Genomic DNA, 21,799 nt, shown 5'->3' on the forward strand with positions numbered 1-21,799 from the left:
AGCGCGCTCTCGAGAAAAGCGAGAAATACGAGAAAAGCGAGAAAAAACAGGTAGTTGGCAGCCACTCCAGGACACATCTGCCCCCGGTTCACGCTCCAGATTAGGCCGAAATCATCCTAGATTAGGCGTCTCCCCCACTTTATTTGTATTCAATCGTGGCACTGTTCCGCTAAATCACCGCCACATTATTATTTCGCATTATTATTTTATAAACGTTCCGCTCCGCGTTCATTTCCATTTTTATTGGCCTGGCAAAATGCAAAGTCTCCTGCTGAAGCTTAAGTTATTCCTCCTTTAAAACGAGCTCGTTGGCAGTTGTCTCTGAATTTAAATTTATCGGTCTGTTTCGGGGCTGCGGATCGGGTTCTCTTTGGGCCGTAGCCAAGTTCAAGTTCTCATGATTCATTCAGCATCGGGGCTTAACGATTTTGATTTGTTTGGCTAAATGCCTTAATTAAAAGTCGATTTCATATTTGCTACCAACAATCCAGCATCGCATTCAGAGCTGAACACACATATGGTTTGATTTTGGCGTCATTTGAATTTGAATTCAATTGATTAGTTTGTCTCGGAGATTTAAATGTTGATTAGCTATTTTTTATCATAAAAATGAGTTGCTGGTTAAGACACACCCAAAATCGATTTTGAATGAGATTATTTTTTTTATTTTTATTTTTGGAATCTAACGTTTATGTTGCGAAACCACAAACATATACCAAATACAGATAAATGGCATAGGTCATTCGTAATATATTGCAAAAGCAAAAGTTTGTTTTAATAAGTATTTATAGTGAGTGTCTTAAAAATTATCTTATTTAAAAACGTATAAACTTAATACGTTTATTTGATACGAACTTGTAATAAAAGTGTTTTTTTAAGTGGTACTGAACGGTTACTTTCGAAACCCGAAACGCGAAATCAGCAATTCTTTCGAAAATATGTTTATTAAAATATAAATAAATTTTGTAAGTACGTATTTCGGAATTTATAGCTTAAGTTTATGTACCAATTCGATTTGTTCTTCTTATAGAAGTCGTATTTTTTGCCATATGTTTTCCGCTGTGTTTTTGAAACACACATGTCAGCTCTTTATGGTTGGCCCGCATCATCCACAAACCATATAAAAGTATAGAAAAAAACAAATGATGGAAAATAAATGAAAAACTAAAAAAAAAAAATCATAAGAGAGACGCCTGCGTGTACTTCTGTAATTGGAGTTGATGTTGGCGATGCCAGCGGGCAGCCAGCGCCAGACTCTCGTATCCCAATCCATAGCATAGCATAGCATCCTCTCGGATCCCATTCCATTCTAGATCCATGGAGGGTCCCCAGCAGCATCCAACATGTTGCAGGCGATTTTTCATCATCGCTTGCATGTTGCCTCCGATTGTAAATGTTGCCCCTCGCACACACACGCTCAATTTTTAATATGAAACAATCAGCAGCGTTTGTATTTTGTTTTTAGTTAAAGAAAACAGCGCGTAACGCGAAGTTGGAATTTTTGAATTAAATCTGGACATAGAAAAAACACAAAGAAAAACTTTGTAACTTATGTAACGCACTTATGGTAACTTTTATAATACAATGTAACATATTTATAACTAATTTTAAATTTACTTTTCCAAACATTAAACTGTTTATTTAAACAAATTTTTTTTTCTTTTCCATACACAATTACTGAATTTTATTACTATTTGGGGCTTTATATTTGAATAGCAAGAGAGGTTAAAATTAATGTTAGTATGATTTTGTCTCAGTGCATCAACGAAACTGCAACAGCAACAGTTTCCAATTAAACGATCCAAGAAAAATGAATACCCCTCCCCGAACCAAACTCACGACAATTCGTTAATACCTTGCCATTTGAGTTCTTCACGCATCCGTAATGGAAATGGGGGTTCTTGAAATTGGTTGTAGGATGGGTAGTCCATGTCTACGAGTAGTTGATAAATACCCCCAATTTGGGGGCAAACACAAGTCGGTGTTAGTCGGGATATAAGCTGTATCTGGAGCGGAGCAAACTCCTACAGAACCAACTGCAGTTGGCGATGCATTGAGAGATGCATTTACATTAAAGGCCAATTTAAATTAATTTCCTCTCTCTGCTTTTTGGCAGCTACCAGTTTTCAGTTTTCAGTCCTCAGTCCGTAGAGCCCCTGTGTCAGTGTCAGTCCATTCACATTTGATTATGACAAACGTTGCTCAGCTGTCAGGCGAGCTACTTAGTTGAACAAGATGGCTGGCCAAGTTGGTCAGGGGTGGGGGAGGACTTCTTGGTCTTGAGACTGGGTAAGCGGTTCTGCGGAGAAGGGCCTTGGAGGTCATTAGGAGGAGACAACAGCTGAGCTTAAGCGATGAACCAGGGCAGGAGGCACTGGTGTACACGAAAGGAGCAGTAAGGCACGAGTTATGACTATGTGATCTTTACGGGCATATTTTAAAATGTGTTATGTAGCTTTTATTTTATGCGTGCCATTTTACTTTAATTAGCTTTAAATGGAACTACAATATATATAAATATTTACCACCTGATTCATTCATATGTCAAGTGTATTTAAAACTATTAACTTCAACTTTGTTAAAGTGTTTCAAGTGTTTGGGCTTTTGCAAGACTGTATGAGAATATATCATGAGTTCACTATATTATTTAAACTGTAATTTACTACATAATGTTACATTCACTCGTGTATATATCATGTACATGATTTACATATATACATTATATACAAACTGCTACAGCATTAAATCTGATCTTTAAAGATTTCATTTTCAATATTTCCCAGCCATTCTGTGAATGCATAAATAAAACAACAAAAAACCGTACACACAATACAGCATCCAACGCCGTGCAAACGCCATTTTGATTGAATTTTTATTCGCATACACACATCCCCCGAAATACATATACAAGGAACATCAGGACACATCGCCAGCCAGCCAGATAACCAAGCTTTTTCCGCAGTGGGAAAAGCTTTAACTGTATATTGCTCTCGCTTTGGCCGCAGCTGCTGCAGGACGAGATGATTTTCGGATGGGGAAAGTGGGAGAATGAGACTCGGGGAAGGAGGCGTGGATTGTTGCGCATGTCCTTAGCCACAAGCTGCGTACTTGTGCAATGATTAATTCTCCAGGACAGCGGCGAAAGTTGCCACGAACCTATAAGTAACTTTAAAGTATCCTTAAAGTGCAAACTAAGTAGTGAAATATTTGAAATGGCCGGCAAGGGATGGAATGCAGCTGCTCATTCTCAAGCAGCCCCTAGGATTCGTTCCCAGCTAAAATCCTGACAGCAATCAATCAGATCGCAACAAAAGATACATAGTCAGAAAAAAAGAGAAGGAACCAAAAAAATCTATAAAGTCCCGACTGACTGCTCTTGAAATACTGCGCCAAGGTCGAACTCTCAGCTGAATGTCCTTCTAACAGGTTCTTGGCATTGTTCAACATGTAGTTTAGCAGTTTTTAGCAAATGCTTGCCAATTTCTTAGCCGAAACTCCTTTCGCTCGATTCGAATTCGGTTTTCGAAGCCGGAGCTCATTTGTGTTCATTATCGTCCTGCGGCGCGCCGCCAACGGAATCCTTCTATTGCAGTTCCGTAGCTTCATCCTTATTCACCCACACTATGCGTGTGAACAATGCGGGCGTTCACTTGTACGCAGGACTAAGCTGCATGTGTCTCTATTGTGTCCCTTTGCTCTACTTTTGGCCTCCTGCCGTCGCTAATCAGCGTCGCTTTAATTGGTCCACCTCATCAAGGCCACATTAAAGGGAAAGACGGATTGCAGTAGAGTTTGGAATTAGCAAATGAGTCGGTTTCGTCACGGTTTTGAGATACTCCAGCTTCGTCTGAACTACGGAAATGATTCGAAATAAAAAATGTTGCATCTGTCATGTATTAATAAACAGACGTTTTTAAGCCAAACAAATTTGAATCGTGTTTTTAATTAGGTCTTTTAATTTAACTATACATATATTTTAACATCCGTGTTGATGTGAAACTATTTGCGTGCAAAATATACGAGTAATATCGAAATATTTGGAGTCATATAAACCAAAATAATTTCTTGAAAACTAAGTAAGGAACATAATATTTTTTTTTAGAGAATATCTTAACTATGTTGCGAAGTATTCCGACATTACATTGCATTTGCAACATTTACTGCAATGTATCTGAAACAGTGTTGCTGTAAGGACCGCTGCAAGCAGTGCATCCTGCTCTGCGCTACCATAGTTATAGAGGGGTGGGTTTGTGTCCAGGGCAGACAAATACATGTGGTTTCGCAAAATCTGGTTTGTAGAATGTAAACAATTATTTGCTCCAATCTGATGAATTATGTTCTCACCGATCCAACTGGAAATATATATCCTTGCATTGCTTCCAGACTCCTGATCACAGATGCCGCTATTCGTTAGTGAAGTACGTAGCATTTTCCTGGCAAAACCATTAAAGTACGATATAAATTTGAAACAAATGCCAACTTCAAACATATTTAAATGTTTCAAGGGGGCGGACATCCCCAGCTGAGCTGTCAAATCGAACACCGACCTTGGCCATTAATCGTCCCATTCATGTCAAATTTGGACAATTCGAATGTCAATGGAGAAAGTTTTCAGCCAGCCTCCGACGCGTCAGCAGAAAAATCAATAATTCCGAACGCGTGAATTTCCATTAACAATTTGCTTTGGCGAACTTGAAACGTGAAGCACACAAAACACGAGAAGCCTTGAAACGACGCTAAAAAATAAATTAGAAAATTCCTCCGCACCCGCCGGCACATGTGCAAGAGAACCCAGTGAAATTTTCCACCTCCATTGCCGTGGAGCTGAGGCCATCGACTCCGCTGCTCAGAATTAGGGTTTTCATGGGGTGTGGAGGGCAAAATCTGTGAGGCGGGGATGTTGGCGCCTTGCCTTATTTGAGTACATGCAGGAGGAGGATTTTCAGTGTGTCTGAAAATGGAAATTCTGTGTGCGATTCGCTCACTGACTGACTGACACATATTTGGGCATGATCAAAATTAATGACCCAGCGCTCATATAGGCCCATCAACTCGAGCACAGAGACACCTTGGCACACACACTAGACTGATGCAACATACGAACTGAATTTGGGTCAATGGCTCACGTTTTTTTTTTTTTCGGTGAATCTTTTTTCTAAAACGTAAGTTTTCTTCAAATATAAAAATAACTAGCCATGTTTCTATTACAACACATCTTATAAGCCACATATAATACTTTTAGACAAAGTAAAAACTTAAATGGAAAACAAATATATTTTGTATTGATTTGACGTCAGTCTAAAACAGGAAGAATCATAAGAAATAGCACCAAGAGCTTTTAATTCATCACTCTCGTTGTTCATTGTATATTGTATATAATTGTCTATAAACGGCTTGGTTATGGTTTGTGGGAAGCTAAGTAAGCTTCTCTGCATCACAACGCTCAATAATTCCTGAAATCAGCATAAAAGGTGGGATTGCAGACAGCCCCAAAAGCAAACCACCCAACGATCGTATCTGCACCGCCCTTGTGCAAATATCATTTCGCGGATTCTTTTGCAGCCGTTTAGCGTCACATGCAATTTGCCATCATTCCGAGCTAAACGCTCTTTTTGACCCGAGCTGTCGGTTATTAAAAGTCATAATTGAATTTCTTGTAAACAGTTGTTGGTTGTGAAAGATGTGGCCCGAACATGCAAAATCGCAGAAATAAGGGGCTGAAGGGTATAGGATGGGGAATCCGGCCTGGCGCTGAAATTTCGAAAGTATGAAAAAAGCAATTAAAACTGAAATAATGAATTCTTTCTTTTGCCAGTCTCTGGCATGTTTCTCGTTCGAGGTTGGAGTTGAATTCGGAGTCGGAGTTGGCTGGCTGGCTGCCTTGCTGGTGAAGGGATTGGCCTTCGTTTCACCCATCACCGCCAGAAAATTTCCCGGGCTGATTAGCATGAGGCGTAACAGTTTTTAATTGCAGCCACATTTCGCCGAGCTCCGAATGTGCAGCAACAAAAGCCTGGCAACACATAATGATAGCAATACTTATCTTGCCATCAGAAAGTCGAAAAAGTTTAAGCACTTTTTCAATTTTTTTTGTAACAACCACCAATGCTTCTATGCGACAGCTTTCCCTCTACTGTGACTTCTTTAGATGTTTTCGGCTGGATTGATATATTTTATTTCGTTTAAAAGATTGTTAAAAGAAAACTAAACTAGAACTGAGGCACATTTTTTGTGTGCTTTATTTTTTCTAGTTCACGGGATTATTTTTCGACGATTTTTAGCGGTATCATACGATACATTCCATTTTATTGTAATTTTGTGTACCCATTGACAATTTTACAAAGAATACACTCCTACAATATCACTGAACAGTTGGATAATAAAAAAACTCAGAATGTTTTTTTTAAAATGAGTGTTCATAATAAACTTGAACGCAGTCTTGCCGAGTTTTTTAAGCGACAATATGTCTATTAAACATATTGATGTAGTGACATTTAAAAATTATTTGTGCTATTAATTTTTTAAATAAGTACTCCTTTTTAGCTTTCATAGTTCCCGAGATCACATCGTTCATATGGACAGACGGATTGACAGATAAGCCCAGATTGAATTGGCCAGTAATCCCGATAAAGAATACGTATTCACTTTCATCCTTTGATACATACTTTTCATACTTTATACCCTTTTACTCTACGAGGAACGGGAGTAATTGTTGGAAATGTTTATTCACCACTCCCAGTTATTGCATTTATACAAATTATTACTTGACTAGATTTTATAATCAAAATATTTAATTAAAATCCCCCGGTCATTATGTCCTGCTCTACATATAATTTAGACCTCCCATCGGGTTTTGACTGTCCGTAGCTGTACTATCATTATCCTCCTAAGGCTGTCAAGTTATCTACGCCGCTTGAGGCCATTGTCAATGTCTTCGCCGGAACTGCTACAAAAAATTGTGACAATTTACACTGATCTCTGGAACCTGGTCCACAGACCCGTCCTTGACTGCCATAAAGTCAGTTCCACTAAAAATCGTCGAAAAATACTCCCGTGAACTAGAAAAAATAAAGCACACAAAAAATGTGCCTCAGTTCTAGTTTAGTTTCAAGAAATTCTCTGTTCGCTCGGAAGGAAAAAATGGAAACTAGAATACGCGGGACAATAAAAAAAACGATGCGCTGTAAAAACGTTTTAGACCGAATTCACCTTTGTGTTTCGCGCATTCTCGTCATTGTTAAAAAAAAATCGAGCATTTTTTGGGTCGCGACACAATTTTTTGCCGTAGTGTCTCCAGGATTCCTCTAGATCCTGGTCTCGTTCTCAGGCCGTGGCCTCGTTTTCCATTTAAAATGCGCGACGCACAAAAGTTTTTACACGAATTTATGTTTTTATCGCTTTACGACCGGAGGTCCTAATAAAACTTTATTGAGGCTGCCGGTGGTCGTAGGAGTTTTGCTCGAGTTTCTTACCGTAGTAGGCCTCCTTTGGTAGCCTCAAAACTCAAAACTGTAGCAAGGTCAGGTTCCTCGGGATAAGCGCGTATCCTGCGAATTAAGCCAGCCCAAGGACGAGCCGGGTTATGCAAGTCTATGCAACGTATGGGTTTGCATAATAGAGGTAAATGTTTGTTTAACTGGGAACTGCTCTAGTTAGCATTGTCTTGATGGCATTGTTTCTGCCCTCACCCCGGTACCGCCCACGAGCCGGGAAGACAGTCAATAAAACGTCACCTTCACCTCTTACACAATATTTCACAACGTTCTTGCAAATCCGGGGATTAGGAACAATTCCGGCGTTCTCAAAAGGTTTTGGGCATCATGCCCTTCCGTAGTCGCCGTTTGCTCTAATTTAAATTACCATTCTGCATTGTTTTGGAATGTTTCCTAAAAACTGACCTAATTTACGCCACACACTTTTCGTTACAAGTCTTTCGTTTTTATGACCCAAAAATGGTAAAAGTTTCCGCGAATTTAATCATTTTTATGATGTGAACGATTTTTTGAATAGATGTTGCGAATTCCGAAATCGGGAAATAGAAATATGATTAAAATAGCATTAGGCAATGCTTTGGTTATTTTTATGACTTAAATTGAGTTAGAATGTAATTTTAGATTTTAATTGAAAAATATTTTATTTAACATATAGTAACTAAGAATTTTTTTTATTAATAATTATATATGTATATATATATATTATATAAGTATATTATTATATATATATTTTATTTTATTATTATTATATTATATTATTAAATTTTTTTAGCTTTTCTTATAATTTTAATATTTTTATATATTTTTTTTTTTGCAAAAGATAAATTAACAAACCAATATTTCCGCTTCACAAGCAATCCAAGCCCCGATAATAAAATGTTCTATATTTCTTTCTAAAAATATATACTATTATTAATTATGTTTTATTACTATATATGTATTTATATTTGCAATGATTATTGTTCAATCGAAGAAAAAATATTGCATGCAATACTTTGGGGTGTTCTTAGTTTTTCTGAATATATTTTTTATTTATTTTACTTTAGTTTTGTTATCTTAACAAATAATCTTAATTTATAATATAGTTATAAACAAATGTTCAATCGTTTTTTCCAGACAAAATGTCTTTTACATTCGCAGTTCAACATCTTAATCCTTTTGCGAAACATTACTGCCATTACAGTTCAATTTCTTGTGAGACGGGGGCGTTGGCTAAAGGAAAGTCTGTTTTGGGTAAACAGAGCGAAAATCCCTTTCGCCGCCATTTCCATCCATTTCCACCTCTGATTTCTCTGATTTCCACGGACGAATCAAGGCCTACCTGGGAAGGGAAGACGCGTGTGTCTCGCATTAGACTGATGTTCTGTTGAACGGGACGGGAAATGGAAATGCGTGGCCGAATCGAGGACGAGGCTCGCGCTACTCGACTTGGACCGACTTGAGTCGTCTGTTTATGGATAGTAAATGCACCGTGTCATGGGTCCTTAAGCGTCTTAATTGCCCGCGTATCCTTCGCCGAGAAGCAGCGCAATTGGTTTCCAAGGCGGAAATATTATTGGCACATCATAAAACTATAAAACAGGCCGCAGGGGGCCCCCTTCCTCCTTCCTTCGTTTTCCTGTCCAGTTCAGTTGAGCTCTTCACCTCGGATTGCGAGCTCTGAGATTCAAACTGAGACCATCCAATGCCATCAGCGAATTCGCCGAATTTTCGAGCAGCGCGCGCGACTTCGATTCCCCGGCGTACGACTCGTCAGCGGAATCGCATTGACAGCCTACGCCGAACTCCCCGGAGACCTCCGTTCCGATCATTGTTAATGGACGTTATCCTTATTAGATGTTGATGTCCCACGATGTCGAATAGCTACGGGACATACATATCTACATATATAAAAGATATGCCCATGTTAGGTATTAAGATCTGATTCAGTTCATGTTCAGCTTCATTATATTATAGATTAAAATTATGTGAATGCTTTTATTTCTATTTCCGTTTCATCAGTTTGCATTTTATATTCCAAATTGTATAATCCTTTAAATTATTAAAATTGTTATAGTGCACGGACCTTCGAGCCTGCTTAAAGAATCGAAACTTTAAATTACTACACAAGGTACAAGGTATTAGGAGAATTAACATAGTTTCACATGACATTATTTATCAATAGTTTTTAACTGATGACACTCTGACATTTTTCAAAAAGCCATCAATCTTTGAGCTCAGTTGGAGCGTCCGTAACAGAAGGTGTTAACGAGGTCCTAGCTGAGATTTAAACAATTCGAAATTTATATCTAGGGGCCATAAGCAGTACGATGCGATGATGCACACAGTTCACATTTCATTCAGCTTACGGGGTCATCATTGCTAAAAGCGGCAGGACAATTCGAATAAGTGTGACAGGAGCAATTACAGCCTTATCCTGATGTCTTCGATGTCAACACACCAGTGCTCAAGACATCGCAGGCAATTCAAGGATATGTAGGACGCACAGGACCTCGAACAGAAGCCAAGGACACAGGCGACGCGTGACGCATTGGGAAAATATTTGTACAAAACATTGAGGATATCTCAAAAGTAGCACAGCGTTTCGGCATCCTTGACTTTGATTGGTGCCGATCCAAGGACGAAACGCTATATCCACCCATTGAGACGACCTCCGGAGGAGTCGTCGGTGGGCCTCCGATCGAAGGTCACCCAGAAATGCATCCTGTCTGGCTTTCTCTTCAGTCTATAGTGAATTTTAGAAACTGAAGATTACTTCATTTATCTAGACATCTGGCAAATTCATCAAGATGATTTCCCCAGCGCAGACTTAACGACTCGATCCGATCTGCGTGCAGTTTGATTGTTAACTCAAACAAATCCCATAACGCAAAAGAAATTTTGAATAATTCTCGAGCATCGCTACTAATTAGCCGCCGATTGAGGCAATCAAATTGATTGCCTGCGATCCGAACCAAAGAAAACCTCACGCTGGGATCCCCGAACCCACCATAGACCGATTGACGCTGATACTATATATAGACGGTGTATCGGAATAGTCGGGGAATTTACACCAATCTCGAGTTGTTTGTTTTGTTTGTTGATAATTTTTCTCGGCCCTTTACTATTTTATTCCCAGCGGGTCGTCGCCTGTTTCACTGTGATAATGAGTGTGATATACTCGATTGTTTTTATCACCCCTTCCCCAATTATGTGGTATTTGGTATATAATGAGAAAACCGCCGGAGGAGATCAGCAGCAACTTCAAAGGAAACTGGCCCCAGCATGTGATCATCGCAGTTTTTCTCAAGCTAGAAAACCAAACAAATCCCGAGACTAACTGACACTGTGGTATCCTATTGAGTCTTATGTAATGCCCCACTGTTGGCAGGTGCTGCATTGGCCCATTTCTAATAGGCTTTTGAAGTTTCAAATATTAATCGTCTGCAGGCAGCAGGATCACCAATCGATAGGCCAATAAAAAACAATACCCTGTGTCATCTGTGTATACAAGGCAAAGTGCGGTATTTTGGATATATGTAAAAAGCCAGCTTTACCACTATTGGCAGGTGCTGTATTGGGCCATTTATAACAGACTTTTGAAGCTTCAAATATTAATGTGCTGCAATCAGAAGAATCGCCAACCGATAACCTAATAAAAAGATAATGCCTTATTATCTGCGTAAACCAGACATATTACGAATTAGTTTGACATCTCTAGACTTATATAAATGTTTAAATGGTTTGAATTACTATAACTACTATAATAGTCATATGGAGAACTTATGTGCATAATTTAATCCAAAAAATGTTACGGCGACAACTCAATAATTAATAATGTTTGTGGATAATAGCATACAACTTTTTGGCAAGAAATGACAGTTTAGTTTCCTAATGATCTTGGTCACTTTGGATTCGCTTGACCCACGGCAGCTGATAACGCTGCTCCGGGAAAAATAACGATGAGATTGACTTCAACAGCAGCCAGAATATATCTGTGGGCTGGGAATTAACACATTGGCCTCCTCCAGGCGCGTGCCCGTTTCACCTTCCCGTGCATTTATGAAAAGTCTGCCGGACCGACCCACCGAACCGTCCGCTGTCTAGCTCTATACGAGTAGATGTGTATCTGGCTGTTAACCCCTCTGGAATTGCCAAAAATGTGCAACGGCATCAGCGAAAGAACGGCAGGAAAGATGGTCGGAATCGGGGAGGGGTTCAAACTCCAAAGGATATAAGGGACATGGGACATGCAGCTAGTCGGGCACAATGGGATGGTCCCGATTCACTGTCAAGGTAATTTATTAATTCGACAATAAAATCGCACGAGTTCTTGGGACGAGCTCCGGATTCGCATTCTATGTTGGGTTTGGGTGCGGACTTGCGATGGGGTGTGTTGTGGTCGGACACTCGCATGTGGGCCTTACAACTCAATTAAAGTTGCCTGGGTTCTGGATCTGAGCTCGCTGCATTTCCGTGGAGAACCGGGTGGGCAAAGTATTATATGACCATGTGCTAGGTTTGGATTAAGCTTAACAGAGGAATTTGTGAAATCCAATCGTTCGAAAGTGAAAAAGTTAAGTGCCCTTATGCCACGTAAACCCATCATTAAATATTTACAAAAACAAACCATTCATAAACAGCTAGACAAGTTAGTTTAAAATCTTAGGCCATGTTCATGTAAAATAATTCAACTAATTAATCTTTTTAAGGTATAATTCAATAAGTATATATCTAAATTCAAAGACCTAGTCAAAAGTAGTAGCCCTCGCCCTTATTTATTGCGTTAAAAAAGGATCCTAACAATATTTAAATAAAATGAGATGAAATTATTTTAGTAAATGATTCGGTATCGAAAGAATTTTATTTTTGGGGAGCTGTTTTTCCTTTCTTTGATTGATAGATATAAACATAAGTTATCGGATGGTTTTATATCCTACTCTACACCCTTATTGTTAAGTTTACTGCAAAACCAGAAAGGAGGCTCACATTCACTGGCAATATAGCAATCACAGGACATCGGAGAGATGCGAACTGCAGTCTCTTCTGTCAAACTGAAAAACGCCATAAATTTTGTGGAACAATGGAATCTGCCAGAGTATGCGGATGGGGTAAGGGTAGAATTCGCACATGCACACATATGTCAGGAGTATCGATATGTTAGGGGTGTTCAACGGGGGTGGCTAATAAAATTTATCCAGGCCGCGTAAGCCGATCAGAAAGTCATGTAAACACAAAAGTGGCTGAGAGATGATTGTTTTTTACCAGTCAATTTAGCTGAGCTGATTTCAGGTTATACGCGAACCTAAGATGGAAGTAGATTTTTAGATTACCAGAAATAACCTTCAGTTTCTAAAAGAATGAGAAATAGTAAATCGTGAAGCCTGTGGCATTCTTACCCCTTACTGAAATGAATGTAACAGGTAGAAGGCAGCAATTGCAGTGCTACAAAGTATATATATTCTTGATCCATATAAGTATAAGTATAAGAGCTATAATGTTATAATTAAACATGAAGATCCTACGCTGTGCAAGTTTTGTGCCACAAATTTAACTCAAGATTACCACTCACAAAGGATACATTACCATTTGGCCATTAAAAATTACAGCATCCATAGACAACCTACTTAAAATTTATAAAAACTTGAGGGTTATATCACAGAGTTACCGAAAAAAAGCGTAAAAGCTTTATATTCTCAACAATATTATGCTATTAAAATATTGCTGGTTTTCTGCTGTTATAGAATCATTTTTAAAAGTATAACGTAAAAAATAAAATAAAACTAGTATTCATTTGAAAAATCAGCGGGCATATAATTTATATCATATTTTTAAAATTTAGGCAAAGGATGTTTGCATAAAGTTTTTACTGTTTACTAGTCATTTTGGAAGTGCGTTTGTTGGTTTTTAGGCAAATACCGGGCACAGGAGTGAGTTTGGGAATCGGGAGTTGCGCACTTGCTTGGCCACGAGGGCAAACAAAAAGCGCAAACACGCGACCCTCGGCCACGCGTATTCCTGATCCCAGGGATCGGACGTAATGTTATCCTTTGGCCGCCCAGTGCCACGAAATAAATTCGGAGGGAAAGGGCATCGGGTTCCGGGAACAACTGGCAGCCAGTCTTCGGTGTTTTGCGCGCTGGCAAAAATCCAGAGAAATTTTTAGGGAACCATAAACGGGCCGGGGAAAAAGCCTCTGCCCCGAAGGAACGTTTTCAGCAACAGTTTACAGTTTTTATGTCTTTATGATTATTGCAATTAGAGGGAGATCGGCTGAGAGTCGCGCCCTCTCGCTCTGCGCACCTCATAGGTAGGCACCTCATGGCCGTAATTACTGCAGCACCGTCTCAAGGTCGCCGAGTAGGAGAAGCGCGCGGGCGGATAAATCGCGATGATAATGGGCGCGATGGGTAGGTAATAAGCCGCGCAGCAGGTAGGCACCGTACGGATAAAGTTGCCAGGACCTCGGATAACTTCCCCTCTCCGTGCCTGCAAGGACATTTCGCCGGAGGGGTGGCTGCGAACAGCAGGCGGCAAAGTGTCATGCGCAGGGATATTTATGCGCTATAACGGCGAGCGTGTGCCGAGGGCTCTCTGATTTTGCTATATATGCAGGATCTGCCGCAGGACCAGCTCATTCGCAAACTCACCAGCGTTGCGTGCACATCGCAGAGTTAGAGAAGAAATCTAGCAATACACATCCGATATGGCCACCACAAACAGCCAGAGCCACTACAGCTACGCCGACAACATGAACATGTACAACATGTATCACCCCCACAGCCTGCCGCCCACCTACTACGATAATTCAGGCAGCAATGCCTACTATCAGAACACCTCCAATTATCAGGGCTACTATCCCCAGGAGAGTTACTCGGAGAGCTGCTACTACTACAACAATCAGGAGCAGGTGACCACCCAGACTGTACCGCCCGTGCAACCCACCACCCCGCCGCCCAAGGCCACCAAGCGCAAGGCCGAAGATGATGCTGCTTCCATCATCGCCGCCGTGGAGGAGCGACCCAGCACACTGAGGGCTCTGCTCACCAATCCCGTGAAGAAGCTGAAGTACACCCCCGACTATTTCTACACAACCGTCGAGCAGGTGAAGAAGGCTCCCGCCGTAAGCACCAAGGTCACCGCCAGCCCCGCTCCCAGCTACGACCAAGAGTACGTGACTGTGCCCACGCCCAGCGCCTCCGAGGATGTCGACTACTTGGACGTCTACTCGCCCCAGTCGCAGACGCAGAAGCTGAAGAATGGCGACTTTGCCACCCCTCCGCCAACCACGCCCACCTCTCTGCCGCCCCTCGAAGGCATCAGCACGCCACCCCAATCGCCGGGGGAGAAATCCTCGTCAGCTGTCAGCCAGGAGATCAATCATCGAATTGTGACAGCCCCGAATGGAGCCGGCGATTTCAATTGGTCGCACATCGAGGAGACTTTGGCATCAGGTAGGCATCACACACGATTAACAACCCCTAAAAATACACTTTGAAAATATTGAAAATATGTTTTTGTATACATTTTTGATATTTTCAAACAATACGCAGTTATAAAACTCATTAGCTAACCCATTTTTTCTTTGCTTATGCTTACAGATTGCAAAGACTCGAAACGCACCCGTCAGACGTACACCCGCTACCAGACCCTGGAGCTCGAGAAGGAGTTCCACTTCAATAGATACATCACCCGGCGTCGTCGCATCGATATCGCCAATGCCCTGAGCCTGAGCGAAAGGCAGATCAAGATCTGGTTCCAAAACCGACGCATGAAGTCGAAGAAGGATCGCACGCTGGACAGCTCCCCGGAGCACTGTGGTGCCGGCTACACCGCGATGCTGCCGCCACTGGAGGCCACAAGCACCGCCACCACCGGGGCACCATCGGTGCCAGTGCCCATGTACCACCACCACCAAACCACCGCCGCCTACCCCGCTTACAGCCACAGTCACAGTCATGGTTATGGCCTGCTCAATGATTACCCTCAGCAGCAGACCCACCAGCAGTACGATGCCTACCCGCAGCAGTACCAACATCAGTGCAGCTACCAGCAACATCCACAGGACCTCTACCATCTGTCTTGAGGTCCGGCGATGCTCAGTTACTCTCTTCCCCAGAGCGGAACCGAAAGCCGTACCGCCACGAAACCGAAGCGCACTTCTCTCGACCATTTGTAGGTGACACGCAAATGACACAGCCGAGAACGAAGCTGCGACGCGATGAGTTGCACAGTAGAGGGCGCACTCCCTACGGTGCCCAGGACATTTTGGGCACAAGGACGAGTGCGCAAGTGCAGAAGGCAGAGGCAAAAGAGGCAGCGCAAACAGAAAAGGAGCCTTGCTGCGCGCGGAACCCAGTGGCTGGCCATGATGGGTTCTCAGCGATCGATTAGCTGCGGCCAAACACAAGCCCAAAACACTCAGCTGGGAGTGATAATGGCCAAGAGACTTGGAGACTGACACACATGTTTTTGTACATATAGTAGTTAAGATATTCCTATCATAGAATTCTATTTATTTAAATATACGAGTAAAGTAAATCGATCGAATTTAAACAAATCAAGTTGAACATTCATTTGGCAATTTGTGAAGAAGAGTCTTGGGCATGCTGCAATTTGACTGCTTTAAAATTTTAAATTTATAGGCCGTGGGCCGCGTATGTGGAATACATTTCATATGTATATGTGTTGAAATAAAATTAAATGCCTTTCAATGATAACTACTCAATAAATTCTTAAAATAGTTTGGATCAACGTATGGTATTTGTCTAACTACTTTCACCGAAAACATATCACAAGGCAAAGTTTACCTTCAGCCTATTTTCATACCTTATATATGCATATAATACATATATATGATAAAAATGGAGTTTAGGAGTTAAGGAGTTTAAATTATTTAAGTATAAGCCTAATATTTAATTGTTCGTTGAGAAGCTTAAGAGATCTCTTGGTTTACTTTCTGATGAATTGCACATGGTTGAAGCATTACTTTCGAACTTATACGAAACGCAAACGATTTAATGTTGAGCACGAATCGTACAAATTCGAGCAGCTGCATTTTGTCGCTTCAGTCCCCCTCATCCCTGACCCATTGCTATCTCCCGGATTTTCTATTAAATGCACTCTTTTCGCCAGAGAAAATGTCACATTTTGGTCTGGCTTCGGGGCATATCTACCACCGCATCCCTGCTCCCTTCCTCCCTCCGCCGCTGCACGTTCCTCTATTGAAGTGAGACATTGATTGGTAATTTTTCATTGCACATCCGTGACAGTTATGGGTAACGCAACGCAAAAGGAAAAGCCCGGTGCGGAATCGGATTCGGAATCAGAATCAATATCAAAGGCAAAGGGGATCCATGTGCAGTCGAATATATCCCGGCACCATTTATCCGACTCATTAGACAAAAGTGGTCGGTGGGTGAGTTCGAAGTGGCATCTGTGGGCACTTTAGTGTTAGGTGCGAATTGGTGGCATTGGTTAAGCTTAGTGGTGATATGTATCTATGCCGCTGCGAAAGAAATTTTTTGTCTGATTTAATGATTTAGATGGCTTCAATGTGCTACTTAATTGATTTGGAAACCATGTACATTTTGTTCAAATATTTTATAAAATAAATATTTAACAATGAACAGACCTTCAATAGATCAGATTCTATCCTACCCTTCTAGAATGTAGTTATGACAGACAAATTAGTTAACAGATATAAATCAAAAGACCGAAAACGGAAGAATCCCTTTGCAAATTCGAATTTGTGGCATTTTTGCAATTATATAATTAGGCCATAAATATATAAACGATGGTGGTTGGGTAAAAAAGCCCTACAGTGACATACATATCTACAATACAAACTACTTGGCAAATACAGTATGCGTCAGAAATATAAGTCAACGAAGTATTTATATTTTCTAAATAGTCAACTTTTATTAAACCCGTTACGCGTATTAGAAAAGGGTATACTTGATCCGTTGAAAAGTATGTAACAGCTAAAAGTTTTTCCGTATAAGCTAGGATTCCAGAGATGCACACACACAATTAATACGTTGAAATTTCTTGTTCGTAATCCTACTAGGTGATAGTCGAAAAACTCGACAATACCATTCCCTCTAGTTGTTTTGCAAACATCAACCAAGCGGATTTTACTGGTTCCTTTGACTCCTTAAAGTTATCAATTAGTCAACATTAAACAAACGAAATTGCAAGGACATTTACCCGTTTCTTAAAAGTCAACATCTCTTTTCATACGTTTCCTTGGAAGTTAAAGAAAAACTCAAGAAACTGGTAAAATATTTACGTGTAAATTGCGAAAGAGTTACGTTAACTCTTCCTGTGTCCTTCTGCGAAACGAAGTCTTTTTTATCCTTTTTATTCGCATTCTGCTTTATTAGAGGTCCTCGGAGTCGGTTCTTAACTCATTCGCGAGCCATAAACCCCGAGATTCGCGGAAAGGGTATTCGTTGTGGGCGGAATCCTTTTGCAAACCCGGTTTCAGTCAAGGCTGCAAAGTCAATCCTTTAGCATAATCCTTTAAATAGCCAAAATAAAGCCCGCCTTTGTCAAAACAAAGCGATTCGCTGGCAGAACTCGTATTTGCGAATAGGCGTGCCATTGTGTCCACTTAGCCGGCAGGTACCGCCTCCTCAAAACCCTCGGTCGCGGAGGACTCCTTGGTCTGCATCTCTATCCCTTCCACCAGCCTCAGCCATAACGATCGTAAAGTTATCCTTTCGCAAACACGAGCATACGGTTACCGCCTTAAGCTGGCGAAGGAGTTACAAAGTCATAAAAACAAAACACCTTTGTCCGCGCAGCATTGTCAGTTGGCGAATTATCCGTTCAGTCGCCGCTGCCGAATCCTTAATCCGTGCCGTTTTTATAGCCAGTAAGTAGATGGAGATAGTAGGAAATTCGCGATGGGCTCGTCCCTGGCGAAAGGGGAAGGAACACGACAGGCTAGAGCCGGACTGCCAAGGATAAGCCTTTAGCTGGAAGGGATTAAATTGCATTATCCTTATGTTAAAGATAAACACGGAGCGGCTAATCCAAAACATTAGATCAAGCGTGATATTCAAATTAGGTCGGTCAAGGGAAGTTTGCAAGTTTATCGAACAAGAGTTGTATTTTGTACTTAAATGTTAATTTATGTACTATTTAAAATAATATATGTAATTGAAAAACATTCAGGTAGGATAAGCAATAATGACGTTGTAAAATTATTGGATTCGAAAAACATTTGTCATAATATGTACCCTAATTGAATATAAATATTTTAATTAGTCTGTCGTTTGGCCCTTCTATAATGCTTGCCGGTGTAGGTAATACCCACATATTTAAAAATCTCAGTAAAATTTCGTGCCCGTCATATTATCACCGAACAGGAGATGATAATCGACCTGATATAACGATACTAAAATGACTTTGACAAGTCATCGCGGGGTCAGCACTTCAGTGGCTGCCGCTGTCGCGCCCTTTTGTTGTGATGGCCATATATTTATGGCGCTCAAAAAGCAATTAATTGTGACCCAAATCAACAATTTCCGAATGGCTGGCAATATCAACACGGCAGCCCGATCTAATGGCCCGGCAAATGCCACCGATTTCCACAGACCAAGTCGTAGGAACAGGAATGTATATATGCACGTAGTGGGAATGGTAATGAGATCGAGATCGGCATGGTATGAAGCATGAGTTATGGCCACCGCGGTAAGATGTCGCTCCAAATGGGTTATTTCTATGCACACTTGGAAAAAGTTTTATTGTAATACCTTTCTGGTAGGAATATTTGTCGTAAATTAGGTATTCATTCTTTTGAATTCAATAAGGTACGCTTTTAAATACAAATGTACACTTCCCAGTGTCAAAGTCCTCCAGGTGAATTTTTCAGCCATGTATAAATTTTTTTTCACAGTGCACAACTAAGTTTATGTTTCTTGTACTTTCCATGAAATCTCCGAGCCAAACTACGATGAAATCAGCGCCAAAACCAAAACCAAAACTAAACCAAACCTGATCGCCCGCCAGCGGCTAGATCAGTGCTGAGCCCTACTCCAACTAGAGGTTAACATCAATATGGTAATAAGCCATATCGCAGCCACTGAGAACCCGCGATCCCAAACCATCCTCTTGTGAGGCTGGGGGATTTATGAGTTCACCGAATGCTTTATGGCGTGTCGTTTTGACTAATTTATCTGCAAAAGGCGACGGCGTTGACCACGAATTTTTATTGTTAATTTATGATTATGCCGATTATACACGAATCGGTTTTGATTCGGGTTTTTTGTAAATCATGCCTTTGGATATTGCCGTTCAAGTGGAGGATTATACAAATTGTTTCGCTGCCGTTTACCAAACCAAAATTAAACGGTGGAATATATTTCGCGCATAAAGACTGTTTCGGTTGTCTTATTATACATACACCTAACAATAACTGTCTGTGTTTCACGAGTGTTTGCTTTTATTAGAATGAAACACTTTTTTTTAAAGCTTCAACCGTTTTTAAGACAAAGTAATCTTGCAAACATATATAAATTATTGTTGATGCTCGTCCCGCCAGCTAATGAAAAGTCTTTCGTTATTCTGAAAATGAGAGCGACTGCGAGCAAATCTCTGGTCGGTTTATTTTAAATGGGCCGTAAAAGATTTTAATTTTTAATCAAACATATGCACTGCGTAGCCCGCACCGAAGAGGACCGGCATCCATCGCGGATTTTCGTGTCAAAGAGGCCGCCGAAAAAACATATGAGGATGCATATGCATCCTCGGATTCAGTGGATGGCACCGCTCGACGTAGCACATCTTGAGAGCTATAGAACCACTACCACCGCCTCCGCATCGGCGGTATTTAGCTTTAGCTATATCACGCATTATTCTCGCATGTTCACGGCCATGGCACAGCCAAACTAAATTCCTAAAAGAAGAAAAGCTTGCTCGCATTACCTCGGAGGTGTGGAAAAACTTTTCCCCCTTTTGCGTGGTATAAATTCTCCAAAATTAATATACTTCTACGCTAACTAGTAGTAATTGTAGCTTGACATTGCCATTGCCATAATGACAAAAGGTAAAGCATTTTCATATTCATATTATTTTCATTTCATTTTCCCTTGATTCATTAATTTTTAGATTTTTCATGAGTGCGTTTTTATTAAATATTTTCTGTATACTTTAGTCCTACTTAAAAGCAAGTATACAGCATCACCTATAGGTAAGTGGCATGGGTTCTGAGGCCATTATGATTTAAAATTGGAAATATTCTAATTTGATGTTTTCAAAAGTTCTAAGCATCCTTTATCTACATAAGACATGCACCTAATCGAAGACAACAACCATAACTTGTGTACACGCGTTAACTGCTTGCATGAACTGCTTGAGACCTTGTTGCTATTATAATGCAACATGTACTTAAGCACCAGCAACATGTTTCTTGAAACCAAAAGGACGAATGCTAAATTAAGATATAAATAAAAAAATAACATTAATAAACCAAAAAACATTCTGAACTTAAAATAAATAAATTTTGTGTAATTATATGTATTTTTGTTTAATTTTTTTGTTTAATTGAAGTATAAAGTATGGTGCTTGGTATATAATGTTATTCTTTGGTAAGGATGGCTTCGGAATATTATAAATGTTCTTTTAACTCATTGCATTTGATTGAAAGATGTTGCATAATATCCCTAAGACGTTATTACTTCGAGAAGAATGTGTACTATTCCCCCTTTACTGTTTCTGCGTAGTAATCTGCTTTCCCGTTTTGTCCTCCTAATTACGATCTATGAATGTGTTTCCACAGCCGCAAACAATGCTTGTTGAAAGCATACAGAAACCGGTGGACTCACAGACATGGGGCATGGCTGTCGTTCGCCGAAACTTCAAAGATATCCGACATTTTTGTTTTGTCTTGCGTGAGTCGTGAGCGTGAACCGGCTAAAGTTTTGTATGGCGCCTCTCTACAGTTGTTCCTCAATTAAACTTTCCCGTGCCCCAATGCTCCCCTTTCCCCCTAATTTCCCATGCAAGGCAGACACACAATGCGAGGTCTGAGTAAATATGGCGCAAGTAAACAGAAATATCTGGAAGACACAATTATACGCACGCAATTCGTCAATCAGAACTACATTTTTCTTTTATTTGCTCGACGGTCATTAAAAGCCACAGCAACCTGAGAATGGGAGAACAAATGTAATAAAAGTGCCGCAAGGCGGTGTTTCATTTTTTCGAACTCGAAGTCTAGGGGAAATGACTTATATTGTGTTTGGGTTTGTTTTGTTCCGAGCTGAAGGCTTTCCTCGGCAATTATAATTCTGTTGGATTGAGTTGCTCTCGCTGGATTT

At 40.6% G+C, this 21,799-nt stretch overlaps 1 protein-coding gene and 1 long non-coding RNA gene across 2 annotated transcripts, besides 1 other annotated feature; one reads left to right on the top strand and one right to left on the bottom strand.

Moving 5' to 3' along the window:
* Nucleotides 1-6,535: 6,535 nt before the first annotated feature.
* Nucleotides 6,536-6,636: a mobile genetic element.
* A 1,987-nt stretch (nt 6,637-8,623) lies between these two features.
* lncRNA:CR45900 (long non-coding RNA:CR45900) lies at nt 8,624-8,977 on the bottom strand. The gene has a single exon (NR_133345.1). It is a non-coding gene; the product is annotated as a long non-coding RNA:CR45900 (long non-coding RNA).
* A 5,131-nt stretch (nt 8,978-14,108) lies between these two features.
* ftz (fushi tarazu) lies at nt 14,109-16,029 on the top strand. The gene is made up of 2 exons (NM_058150.3): nt 14,109-14,926; nt 15,074-16,029. The coding sequence occupies exons 1-2, from the start codon at nt 14,179-14,181 to the stop codon at nt 15,556-15,558; spliced, it is 1,233 nt and encodes a 410-aa protein (NP_477498.1). The 5' UTR covers nt 14,109-14,178; the 3' UTR covers nt 15,559-16,029.
* The last annotated feature ends 5,770 nt before the right edge of the window (nt 16,030-21,799 follow it).

The sequence above is a fragment of the Drosophila melanogaster genome, chromosome 3R (assembly GCF_000001215.4).
Source record: "Drosophila melanogaster chromosome 3R".
Taxonomy (NCBI): domain Eukaryota; kingdom Metazoa; phylum Arthropoda; class Insecta; order Diptera; family Drosophilidae; genus Drosophila; species Drosophila melanogaster.